General features: G+C 44.6%; 1 protein-coding gene across 5 annotated transcripts in view; it reads right to left on the bottom strand.

Annotated features, from left to right (window-relative positions):
- The window catches only part of PDE4C (phosphodiesterase 4C), a 1,350,958-nt gene that overhangs the window by 125,554 nt on the left and 1,211,366 nt on the right, over positions 1 to 14,038 (bottom strand). The window contains exon 1 of one of the 5 annotated variants that reach the window (XM_040417810.1): positions 12,486 to 12,678. The exons of the other annotated variants lie outside the window; for them this stretch is intronic. Coding sequence (XP_040273744.1) covers positions 12,486 to 12,616 — 131 coding nt within the window. The 5' untranslated portion in view covers positions 12,617 to 12,678. Of the gene's footprint in view, positions 1 to 12,485; positions 12,679 to 14,038 lie in introns of those variants that run through there. 5 annotated transcript variants of the gene reach the window in all.

Below are 14,038 nucleotides of genomic sequence, written 5' to 3'. Positions count from 1 at the left end.
TACTGGTGCTGCATAAGTGGTTTATAAATAAATAAAAAAATAAATAAAAAATCCGCCATTAGAGTCTCTCATGCATGGCTTCTCCGTTTTAGGTTTACACATATGGCTCCGCCATTAGAGTCTCTCACGCATGGCTTCTCCGTTTTTAGGTTTACACATATGACTCCGCCATTAGAGCCTCTCACGCATGGCTTCTCCATTTTTAGTTTTACACATATGACTCCGCCATTAGAGTCTCTCACGCATGGCTTCTCCGTTTTAGTTTTACACACATGACTCCGCCATTAGAGCCTCTCACGCATGGCTTCTCCGTTTTTAGGTTTACACATATGACTCCGCCATTAGTCTCTCACGCATGGCTTCTCCGTTTTAGTTGTACACATATGACTCCGCCATTAGTCTCTCACGCACGGCTTCTCTGTTTTAGTGTTACACATATGACTCCGCCATTAGAGTCTCTCACGCATGGCTCCGCCATGAGTCTCTCACGTATGGCTTACCCCTTTTAGTGTTACATATGACTCCGCCATTAGAGTCTCTCACGCATGGCTCCGCCATTAGAGTCTCTCACGTATGGCTTACCCCTTTTAGTGTTACATATGACTCCGCCATTAGAGTCTCTCACGCATGGCTCCGCCATTAGAGTCTCTCACGTATGGCTTACCCCTTTTAGTGTTACATATGACTCCGCCATTAGAGTCTCTCACGCATGGCTTCTCCCTTTTAGTGTCACATATGACTCCGCCATTAGAGTCTCTCACGTATGGCTTCTCCCTTTTAGTGTCACATATGACTCCGCCATTAGAGTCTCTCACGCATGGCTTAGCCATTAGTCTCTCACGTATGGCTTCTCCCTTTTAGTGTTACACATATGACTCTGCCATTAGAGTCTTTCACGCATGGCTCTGCCATTAGTCTCTCACGTATGGCTTACCCCCTTTTAGTGTCACATATGACTCCGCCATTAGAGTCTCTCACGCATGGCTTCTCCCTTTTAGTGTTACACATATGACTCCGCCATTAGAGTCTTTCACGCATGGCTCCGCCATTAGTCTCTCACGCATGGCTTCTCCCTTTTAGTGTTACATATGACTCCGCCATTAGAGTCTCTCACGCATGGCTTTGCCATTAGAGTTTTTCCCACATGGCTTCTCCGTTTAGTCTTACACGTATGACTCCGCCATTAGTCTCTCATGCATGGCTTCTCCGTTTTAGTGTTGCACATGACTCCGCCATTAGTCTCTCACGCACGGCTTCTCCCCTTTTAGTGTTACACATATGTCTCCGCCATTAGTCTCTCACGCATGGCTTCTCCCTTTTAGTGTTACACATGTCTCTGCCATTAGAGTCTCTCACGCATGGCTCCGCCATTAGAGTCTCTCACGTATGGCTTACCCCTTTTAGTGTTACATATGACTCCGCCATTAGAGTCTCTCACGCATGGCTTCTCCCTTTTAGTGTCACATATGACTCCGCCATTAGAGTCTCTCACGTATGGCTTCTCCCTTTTAGTGTCACATATGACTCCGCCATTAGAGTCTCTCACGCATGGCTTAGCCATTAGTCTCTCACGTATGGCTTCTCCCTTTTAGTGTTACACATATGACTCTGCCATTAGAGTCTTTCACGCATGGCTCTGCCATTAGTCTCTCACGTATGGCTTACCCCCTTTTAGTGTCACATATGACTCCGCCATTAGAGTCTCTCACGCATGGCTTCTCCCTTTTAGTGTTACACATATGACTCCGCCATTAGAGTCTTTCACGCATGGCTCCGCCATTAGTCTCTCACGCATGGCTTCTCCCTTTTAGTGTTACATATGACTCCGCCATTAGAGTCTCTCACGCATGGCTTTGCCATTAGAGTTTTTCCCACATGGCTTCTCCGTTTAGTCTTACACGTATGACTCCGCCATTAGTCTCTCATGCATGGCTTCTCCGTTTTAGTGTTGCACATGACTCCGCCATTAGTCTCTCACGCACGGCTTCTCCCCTTTTAGTGTTACACATATGTCTCCGCCATTAGTCTCTCACGCATGGCTTCTCCCTTTTAGTGTTACACATGTCTCTGCCATTAGAGTCTCTCACGCATGGCTCCGCCATTAGAGTCTCTCACGTATGGCTTCTCCGTTAAAATTTTACACACAACAACGCCAGTCGAGGCCGGCTGCGTGGTCCCACAACAAGTAAGTTCTATGTCTTTTTCTGCCTTCAGACCCGCTCACATGGCTCGGTCATCTGTGGCTCGCAATACAATTTTCTTGTGGTGGCTCGCACGTGTGACTTGTGCCATTAGAGTCTCACTCACTTTATTGTTTTCCCTGACTTTCTTCTGACACGACAAGTCCTATCACGACTACAGGCGCAGCATACATAGTTTATCACGACCTTAAGCATTTTCTGTCACAACTGCAGGTATTGTGTACGTTCTGTCCTTATTACAGGCAACATTAGCTCGTTAATCAAAATAGCCATGTATTCCTGTGGATGGTTCCCCAGGCCTAGTGGGTTTACACATTTCACTTAATTTACTACTACAGTAAGACGGCAGACACCATGTTCTGACTTTTGGGCCCTTAATAGGAAGTGTGGCCTGGGGAATAAGTAGAGGTAAAGTATTTTGCCACCAGGAACAGTTGGTGCCCGATCAGGGCCCTTGGCGGATGGTTGGGGTTCATCTGGGCCGGGGGTCTTGGGCTGCGGCCCTACGGCTGTTGCGGGGCTGCAGCTCCCACGGTGCCCGGACAGCCTACAGGTATCAGCCTACAGCAGGGCATTGTGGGGGTTGTGGTTTTGCGGCAGCTGGGGGGGCCGCGGTTTGAGATGCCTGATCTAGGCACTTCCAACAGATTTACCATTGTTTGTTTCAGTCTCTCAGGATTCAGACCTTCTCGTAATATGGTCATATGTTAGTCAACATAGTTGTAAATCGTTCCTGGTTACCAGACACTCTTTCAATTGCATCAGCATTAACCATCTCCAAGAACGATGTGGCGGTACACATGACAAAGAGGTAAGGTAGATGGAAGTCACTGTGATATGTACGGTATATTCCGCACCTCCATCGTGAAGGGTCTTTTCTGTTCAAAATCGGGTGTCGTAACGGTATGTATATATTTACTCTAAACAAGGTCTGCTCTTTTTGGCCCCTTTAGGCTGCCCTACCACGGCAGTAATGGCATAACTCCACTGCTTGTTGTAGATAGGGGTTAGATAAGTTAGGTTCACCTTTCTGATAGCCGATCCGACCACAAGTATTAAGCAAATATATTGCTGCATTTGTGGGAGGGGAGGCTGATTACAAGGCTAATTACACGCACCTGTGGGCCCAGGCTGGCTGATTACTAAGCTGATTATACGCACCTGTGGGCCCAGGCTGGCTGATTACTAGGCTATTTATAGGCACCTGTGGGCCCAGGCTGACGATGATTCAGCTGATTTCACCCACCCACCCACACCTTCTTACAGTCACTTCACATTAGGGTGGCCCCCTTTAGGCTGCCCTACCACGGCAGTAATGGCATAACTCCACTGCTTGTTGTAGATAGGGGTTAGATAGGTTAGGTTTACCTTTCTGATAGCCGATCCGACCACAATTATATAGTGTGGATTATTATGGATGCAATACCAAATATATGGATGGGATTTTATTTAACCTTTTTTTTCCCATTGAGAAACTTTTTTTCCCAATAGAAAAAAGTGGAATTGTTTACTTGAATATAGTTTTTTACTTAATAAAACTTTTATTTACATTTTTTTAACCATTTTCTAGTCCCACAAGGGGACTTTAACATGGGATCAATTATCCATATTACTTCTTTTGCTGGCTGGATTCATTTTTCTATCATATTATACACTGCTCGTTTCCATGGTTACAGACCACCATGCAATCCATCAGTGGTGGTAGTGCTTGCACAATATAGGCAAAAGCACTAGCCTATGTGCGCTCCCGTGGTCCCAGCCACCAGAGAGGCTGACGCTTGTTCCTATATTGTTTTCAAGCACGACCAAAACTGATGGATTGCAGGGTGGTCTGTAACCATAGAAATGAGCAGTGTATAATGTGATGGAAAAATGTATACAGCCAGCAAAGGAAGCAATATGGGTAATAACAATACATTAGTAAGTGGCTTGTATTAACTTCCTCTACATGATAAATGCCACTTACTGAAGTGAGACAACCCCTTTAACTAAATCAACATTTTTGGGTAGCACAATCAGGTGATTATCAGGAACGAACGGTTCATTCCTGATAACTACCTGCACAGTCGGCCCGTGTAAAGTGTCCTTTAGATCAGATAAAAAAGCTTGTTATCTCCAGGAAAAAAACTACAAGTGAAGCCCCCAGGATTGAACAGTTTGTGAATATAATATAGGATCCCAAACACATTACTGTAAACTATTGTCAGACAAGGAACGTGACTTAAAATATACCTTTAATATCAAAGTAATGGGTATTAGTACAAAAAGTACCTATTAGTTAACTATACGTGACGTAATCCCCTAAGGGAAGATATAATTGATAAAGCAACGGGGAAAAAATTTAAAGAAAGAAGAAAAAAGAGGATGATCAGGGGACCACAGGGGATGCTATCCCTGTAATGCCCTAGTCTATCCTCAGCCCAGGGTCACCCCCTGATGGTGGAGGTTCCCTGTCCCCGTGCCTAATCCTAGAGCATCCCTGTTAAAAAACCCTATCAGAAAGGGATATAACATAAGTTAGATGAACAAAAGATGTTTCAAAGATGTATAAATATGAACTAAGTTCGGCACACCACAGATAATCAGATACCGATACTTATGCAAGCAAAAGACCCCTACGCGTTTCACCTAAGAACAAGGATCATCAGGGGGTAGATAAGGTAATAAAGTGTAGATATAATAGATGTATACTTAGCTCCTCATTCTGATATTGGGAAACATCAATCTTGGCTGGATTAATTATGGCCTAAAAAGATCAAAGTTAAATGTCACATGAACTGTACCAGAGATAAAGATACCAGGTGACTGGGAGCGGAAACGGTAGATCCACTCAGTCTCCTTCTGGAGGATTTTCCTATCCCAGTCACCTTTTCTCGGAGAGGGGGGGACAGTTTCAAGGGCCGCAAAGGAGATAGATTTCAAATCTCCATTGTGGTGTTCATTAATGTGGTTGGCCACAGGGGTGTCGTTTAATTTGACGATGTCATTGAAGTGGCGCATGCGGCGTCCGAATATTGATTTGGACGCGGGAAAAACACACTATAAATAGGTATAGATAAGCCTGACAGCTCCCCAGCTCCCTTGGAACATCATTTAACCATATTCTTGGCAGAATGTAAGTAGGCACTTTTTTGGATTTCTCTACACCTGGTATCTTTATCTCTGGTACAGTTCATGTGACATTTAACTTTGATCTTTTCAGGCCATAATTAATAGAGCCAAGATTGATGTTTCCCAATATCAGAACGGGGAGCTAAGTATACATCTATTATATCTACACTATATTACCTTATCTACCCCCTGATAATCCTTGTTCTTAGGTGAAACGCGTAGGGGTCTTTTGCTTGCATAAGTATCGGTATCTGATTATCTGTGGTGTGCCGACCTTAGTTCATATTTATACATCTTTGAAACATCTTTTGTTCATCTAACTTGTATGTTATATCCCTTTCTGATAGGGTTTTTAACAGGGATGCTCTAGGATTAGGCACGGGGACAGGGAACCTCCACCATCAGGGGGTGACCCTGGGCTGAGGATAGACTAGGGCATCACAGGGATAGCATCCCCTGATCATCCTCTTTTTTATTCTTTCTTTTATTTTTTCCCCATTGCTTTAACAATTATATCTTCCCTTAGGGGATTACGTCACGTATAGTTAACTAATAGGTACTTTTTGTACTAATACCCATTACTTTGATATTAAAGGTATATTTTAAGTCACGTTCCTTTCCTGTGTGAAACCTGACCTAATCTGTAACGTGATTCGGCTGAATCATTTGAATCCTCTTTTGCTGTGATATTGTCAGACAAACATCCTGATTTTGCTGTGACCAGGTGTGGTCACAGGTGTGGGGAGCTCTTGGAGTGTCAGAAGAGTTAGCTGACAGCACCTTTAGATCTCAAATACTTAACAAATGGATATTTTAGTGGCTTGTGTAAAAAGTTAGAAGCAAGTGCACTAGTATATTAGGAGAATTAAAGGGTTTTCTAATAAAGACAGTCCCAGTTGTCATTTAGGGGGGAACCACTTCTAGAACCCTGAATAGAGAACTCTACCCATGTAGGCATGTGAATGGCCATCACATAAAGCTACATCTGTACTGCAGCAGCAGCTGCTGGACGGAAGTTGTCTTCCCAATGTATGTTTTTGTACAAGACTGAATAAACTAAATGAACCTTCAATAAACTTTTTTTTTCTACTGGACTGGCGACAGCACTTTGTTGTGTTCTCAAAAGGCCAACTACAATACCACCTACGAATTCTAACATTACCTTAAACAAGCACGCCCACAAAAATGTTGTTCTCCAGCCTGTTAGGAAAGTACATGATATGAACTGTAGTGAAGGTAATCCTTTTACCGGTGGCTGTAGCTGGGAATTATCTGTATCCTGTCTTATGTGTGGACAGGAAGTTTTTCCACCCATGCCTGTGATCAGGGGAGGCCTCAGCTTTTCTGGCTCTCTGTGCAAACATCTATTTTAGTGCCCCCAAAACAAATGTAGTGGTATTCTGTCTTAAACCCCAAAATACAGTGAAAACTATCTTGGTACTGGTTTTATCAGGATGCAGCACTCTGTAGGGTTTTCTTTTTTAGATGTCCTGATTATGACTTTAAAAGTTAATGGAAGGTACAAAAAACAATAAGTGTGGGCTTCTATAAGGCAGCCGCCTCAAAAATGCCTACCTGCGGAGGCCAATGGCTGTAAAAATTTGTGGGTTAACATGGTTTTTAACTTGACATTCTTGCAACCATTGGCACCATTGAGAATAAGCAATGTGGAAACTGTGGAGCACCACGTGCCATTGATGTGAGAGGGGAACGTTGGCTACAAAGGTATGTGAGGGCAGACTGACATGCTACAGTAGAGACGTGTGTCTAAAACAATAGTTCAGCGAACCCTACAGTGTAGGGGGCTCTGAAGCAGATTGATGGTCACTGCACCTCTGTTAACAAAGTTGCATCAGCAGAAAAGGCATCAGTTTTCACAGTAGTAATGGAATTGGACCTCCGCTGATTGGTAAAGGGTTGCCTGCTGATTGGTAAAGTTTTCTGCTTCATTGAACGGATGGATTTTGACATGTCAGATGAGAAACATCAGAGAATAAACACCCTGCAACAATTGCTGGAAGAACACAAGCTAGTGGTGGCAGTGTTATGACTGGGGAATGAATCTATCCTTACAGATCACATACACCCATACATGCTGAGTGTTCCAGCAAGACAATGTGACATGTCACATGGCTAGAAATGTCCGACATTGGTTGGAAGAGCAAGACCAAGACTTCCAAGTACTGTACTGGCCCCCTATTTCCCCAGACTTGAACCACATTTTGCATCTTTGGGACCACCTTGATCGTTGTGTTTGCTCATTGGATCCTCCCCCATGCACCCTCCAGTAGCTATGGGATGCATTGCAGTCAGCATGGCTCCAGATTACCTGTGACAGCCTACCATAAACTTATTGAGTCACTTCCAGCCCATCTAGCTGCTGTCCATGCTGCACACGGTGATTACTCTGGATATTAGCTGGTATACGGATGGATATCTGGTCTGGCTATATTTCCTTCTCAAATCCCAAGGATTTTTGGAAAGTCAGATTTTGACTCATAGGGAGCCACTTCCAATAGGTGGCATTGGCGAGACAGGTCTTTTTCTTAGGAGATACCTCTTTGCATTTTCCATGGATCGTTGCCAATAAGTCTTTGTACCATGGAGTACTTCAAGTAAGTCTCCATACAGAACTGTTCTCTTTAAGGAGATTCTGCACCCTGCCTAATGGGCACATGTAGGAGAAAAAAGGAATTAAGAAGTTCTAGCAGTGTTATCTAAGCAGGCAGAGTTTGCTGCCATTGCTTGTAGGAGTCCTTTGTAGCCACCAGCAGAGCAGTACACCAAGGATATGGCAAATTAGGAGTGAGGTATGTATGATGCCATAAGCTGAAAGTAAGGGTCCATTCACACGTCCGCATTTTTGTTCCGCTTTTTGCGGAACGGAATTGCGGACCCATTCATTTCTATGGGACCTGGAATTGCGGATCCGCACTTCCGGGTCCGCAATTCCGATCCCGAAAAATATAGAACATGTCCTATTCTTGTCCGCATTTGCGGACAAGAATAGGCATTTTCTATTAAGTGCTGGCGATGTGCGGACCGCAAAATGCGGAACGCACATCGCCGATGTCCGTTTTTTGCGGATCCACACACACGGACGTGTGAATGCAGCCTAAAGCAGAGCCCCCTTCCCTGTTTAATAGCATTGCGTCCTGTGCCTTCCTACAGGTCATACACCCCTATGGCTGCTGGCCCTACCTAAGATAACCTCAATGTCAGTCTCATAGGCATGAATACAGAAAAGAACTTCCTGTCCACATATACAGTAAGACACTGGGGGAATTTATAAAAATGGGCTTAGTTGCCCTTAGCAACCAATGACCTTTTCCAGGATCAATATGAGTGGTTGCTATGGGCAACTAAGACAGTATTCCTTTGCCCAAGTTTGTTAAAGAGGTTATCCAATTCTATAAAAAGCCCCCCCCCCCCCCCCATATGCTGGGCCGCTCCTGGTCCGTGCACCGCCGCTGCTTCTTCTCCCCGTGTGTGGATAAAAACATCCGGTGTCGGGGGGAACAGACAATGTCAGACGGGGAAGAGCCTCCCTAGCATCGCGGGTGACACTAGGGAAGCTCGTCCCTGTCCCCACCTGCCATCGGCTTCCCCCCCCCCCCCCCGACACTGGATGTTTTCATCTGTGCACGGGGAGAACAGCAGTGGTGGTGCGGGGACCAGGAACGGCGCAGGGAGCGTGGAACCGGGTAAGTATATTCAGTGTGGGGAGCCCGGCATATGGGGTGACATTTTATAGGATTGGATAACCCCTTTAAATCCCCCCCACACACTGTGTCATTTGGAAAGTCAGAATATCGGTCACATGACACAGCTGAGGACCAGAAGGGAGAGGATAACTCACAACTACAGCCACAGGTAAGAAGATTACATTCTTTACAATTTACATTGTTTACCTTTCTAATGGGCCACAGAATTAACACATGTAATAACGTCATAGTCTTAAGTTGGCCTACTGCATGTTCTGTCAATTACTATTCCCACGACACCCTCCATAAACAAGCATGCTCAGCCAAGCATGCATTTATTGTAAATGGGGGGAGAAAAGTAAGTGTCCCCTTAGGGCATATGTCCCCATGCCTGTTAACGAGCTCCGATCAACAATACACCAGGTTATCAGTGCTCATTAAGTGCTATTTACATGTGGTAATTATCGTTAGTATGCAATGACTATTATTCATGCCCATATAGTTTGCATTTATCAGCAGCATATCTCCTGTTTACACGGGGTGGGATCAGTATTCGACTTGGGTGCCCACAGTAAAATTCATTCAGGGGCCCACTGTACAGCTACATGCTAATATTACCTGATCACACAGCAGCAAGACCCTACAAGTTGATTATGGGGTCCCTGCAGCAACTTCGAGATGGTGGGTCCCTAATGAAAGATGATACTGGCTGGCTTGCCTCTGTAGGTAGATGTAATCTCAGCCACCCGATGCATCTATAATAATGAACTGGGTAGCTTGTTAAATAATCTACACAGTTTTTTATATGAACATACTGTAGGCTGGTTGAGAGGATGTACACTGCCTATCTGTACGTAGTTCATTCAGTCTAATGTGCCACTTGTACAGGGGTGGAGAACTAGGGCCCCACCTTACTCAGGGGCACACTGGTTGGGATGTGCAGCTAACAGAAGCCTCGGATTAAAAGTAGATACGTCATATGCATGACCACTTTAGACAGCATGTCTCTCCATGACAAACAAAAGAATGTAACATGGTAGCCCAGAACTTCAAGAGTTACCCAGGATGGGGGCACGCCATGAGCACTAAAGTACCTTTTACTTAGACTTAATTGTGTTTTGTAACAGGAGAAAATGATGGACCATGAAAGTCTAATCTGCCATCTCTCAAGGTGAGGCTACTCAAGTTTGCAATTTTTTATTTTTTATTTACAAGTGGTTGCAAAGCTAGTGTACTAAATAGATGAGACTGTAGAATCTAAAGTTGCATTTACACAAGCCAATATTCGTCCACAATATCGGGAACTACCGTTCCTGTGAACGGTTGTTCCCGACAATCTGTTTAAATGTGCTGCCAATCCTGTCGTTTATGCAGGCACACCAATCAACGTTTTTGGGCAGCAGATGGTGTAGTCTAAACAGCGATCTGCTGCTCAGAAACCACAATTCTGTATGAGGCTAAGGGATCGCAATAGCAATCCCTTGTCCTCGTACAATGAAGGAGATCTCAGAGCAGCCGATTGTCAGGAAGGAACGCTTCCTTCCCGGCAATTGGCTGCAGAATCTGTAACGGGGCGCTGAAGGCGCAGTCAATCTCCCATCAGCCACAGACCTGCTGCTTAGCTTCAGGAGCGAGGATCTGTGTTTGGCCTTGTTCCCAGGGGGCTTTGCTAGCTGGGAGGCTCCCTGATCCTAGGTCTGCCTTGAGCGCCGAGCTGATCACTCAGTGCTCGACTTGTCTGTCTGTCGGTCATGTGACGCTGGCCACGTCACATGACCCTCACTCCCCACTATAAATACAGGCGGCCTGCTGTCTACAGGTTGCCTGTGATTTTCGTCCTATAGGCTGTGTACTTTATTGTTATTAAGCTACCTCTGGAATTGAACCTCGATCCGCCTCTTGACACCTCTTCTGCCTGCTCCCTGTACCTTGACGCTACCTCTTGGATTTTGTCCTCGACTTGTTTACGCATTTGTCTTTGCCTCTTCCCTTGTTCTGACGTGACCTCCTGGACTGACCTCGGCTAGTTGACCCGCCTCGCCTTCCATTTTTGTTCTACCTCTTGTCAGCTTATTGTAACTTCTCAGTGGCTGTCCTCTTCCCTGCTGTCTGTGTCTCTCTACTTGCACTTAGTAGGTTAGGGACTGTCGCCCAGTTGCGCTCCGTCACCTAGGGCGGGTGGTGAGAGTAGGCAGGGACAGGGGACCGGGTGGCAGCTCAGGGGGTGCACCTCCGCTCTATCTCGATTCCCGTGATTCTACCCGTGACAAGAATCGTCTGGTGTAAATCCACCTTAAGGGCTGTATTACACCAACAGATTATCTGACCAATTTCTGTCCAATCAGACCAGTAGTTGGTGTGTATAACAAAAGATCTGTGTGTGTAATTGGCCATCTGACCAATGATTGGTCAGAAAATCGGTCAGATAATCTGTTGGTGTAATACGGCCCTAACAGGCATCACTGAGTCCTCAGAGTCCTTCTAATACTATTGAAGGATTTCCAACTGGGGAAATCTGTGCCTCTTGGTTGGTCAGGATGATCCACAATGAGTAGAGGACAATGGGTTTTTGGTGAATCCTTATTCTTTCTGTCATGCAAAGGATGATAATTATGGGATAAACGCAAGAAAAGCAAAGGACCATAATTATGGGATAAACGTAAGAAATTTGTAGCAGTTTGGATTAGTTCAACACGTCTCCCCAGAAATGTGAGCATGAAGCCAGCATAAAAACTAACCAGTGTAAAGTGAAATGTTTGCAGCCTGTAAGTCACTGATGCTTTCTTGTTTTCACACCCACTAATGGCAGCATATTTTTCACACATATTAAAATGTAGACAGCTGAGCTTGTGGCTGCGTTGTGTGATATCGGGGACTGATATTAATCACTTTACACAATGTGAGCAAGCATGTCTGTCATTCTGTTCTGGATTACAGCAAGAAAGGAGAATCAAGCTGAAATTTGGTTCCTGAGCTCAATGGCTGTTTACATACTGACATGAATGGGACATATCCTCCATCCATGAACAAGACATAAATAAGCCAGATCGTCCTACCTTCACAATACCTAAGACTAGTGCTCAGAGATCGGCTTATGGTATATATGGGGGCCCATGAGACCTCTGCTTCATAGAATGAATAATCAATATACAAGATTCTTCACAAAAAAGCTAGCAATCAATAGAGGAACACACTGTACCATTCAGGCCGTCTAGACATATGTCCAAAGTAGCCAATTTCCTGGGGCTTTCAGATTACAATTTTTTTTACCCTAACATCCAATGGGAAGGCTGAGGGAAAGTATGACCAATAAGTAGCTCAGTTATTAATATAGCACATCTCCTCTCGTGATCAATAGGGCACTGTTAATGTCACTTGTGACAAGATGAAAATATTACTCCAGAATAAACACCACCAAAGTTGCCTCATTTTTAAAAATTAAATAAATATTATCTATAAATGTAGTTACCGTCTCCTTCTTTGTACGATATCGATAGGTCTGTTGACTGCACATGGTGACCCATATACGTGTCCATTATATAACTTACGTCCTCCATAGTCCATAGGAACCAGGAAACCACAGTCTGTAGGTAAACTCATATCCACGTTTAAGTTTTCAGTGCTAGACAGTCCTCAAACGTCCACAACGTGCTAATATAAGATACCATGCATGTTTGTCGGAGTTAATTAAGGCCCATACAAAACCTCCTTTAACCCTCCATTTGAAAAATATTCCCATCATTAGAAGAGGCAGAGAGCACAAGGAACTGAGAGGCAAGCCTGACTTTCCTATGGAGAGTACAGACAGTAGTCAGCACTCCTAGCTTTCCTCTCCAGGAAGATCATTTTTGCATAGCTTCCATATTCTGTTTCTTGACAAACAATAAGAGCAGATTGCAAGCTTATGTTTCCAAAAATACGTGGTCACCTAAGCATCTGCCAATCAATCAGTGAGCCAATTTAGTTGAACGACACTCTCCAAAAAAAGAATCTGAGTAAGGCAGAATCAGCAGTGCAGCAGCAGCAGATCCAATGCCAGCCTATGTGTAGCCTTCAGTCTATATCTGGTTGTTACCTTGGTGAACAGGTTTAGGCAGATAAAGTGCACATGAATTATAGTGCCTAAAAATAAAAGACTTGAGATGCTGTGCTAAAATCCCAGAAAACTCGCAGTGTCCTCCTCTGATGAGAAAGTAATGAGGCTTCCAAGCGTTCCCTGTAGGTTCAGTGTGACAGCTGGAAAAGAGTGCAGTAAAGAAATGCCACCAGTGCAGTATACTGAGCTAGCTCTCCCTCTAACAGCTGTGATGTCACTGTCACTCTACTCCGGTAGGGGGAGGGCCATTGCCTCACTTATGCTCTGCAAATATTTCTCTTTAAAGAGCCAGTTCTTCATTCAAACATTATCTATCCTTCTCCAATAAGAAATTATATGTTCAGAGTAAAGACCCATTTACATGGGCCAAAAATCGAGTTCCTAGGAATACTCATTCCCGATAATTGCCCTGTGTATAGGTGCCGCCGATCACCTGATGAACAAGAAAATGCTCCTTCATTGGATGACATCATCGTTCATGCAGAGACCAAAATCATCTAAACTGTGAATATTGAAGAACCATAAATTGTGTCTATGATGTAGAAACTGTGAATTCTCCCCCCAAAAAACACCTCTTTGAGAAGCCCACCCCCTTTATCCATACTAGATTTCCGGTGATACATTAAAGGGGTTATCCCACAAAATGATTTCTCGCTTATTTACAGGATAGGTGATAAAATAGCGGACTGTGGTAGTCCAACCACTAGCGCTGTCTACATGGGTGCTGCATGGTCACATGCACTGCTCCAACTAGTGACTGGCTTCAGTGGTAATGTGGCCACAAACAGCACGTCCTCGATGAAGCCAGTCAGTGGCTGGAACATTGCATGTCACCATGCCCGCTAGATGTAAACAGGACGGGGACCGGAAGATGGAGCACGGACCACCAGAGCAACGTGGAGCAGGTAAGTATGATGATTCTGTTT

Source organism: Bufo bufo, chromosome 2, assembly GCF_905171765.1.
Source record: "Bufo bufo chromosome 2, aBufBuf1.1, whole genome shotgun sequence".
Taxonomy (NCBI): Eukaryota; Metazoa; Chordata; class Amphibia; order Anura; family Bufonidae; genus Bufo; species Bufo bufo.
This window is presented reverse-complemented; position numbering and strand designations above follow the sequence as displayed.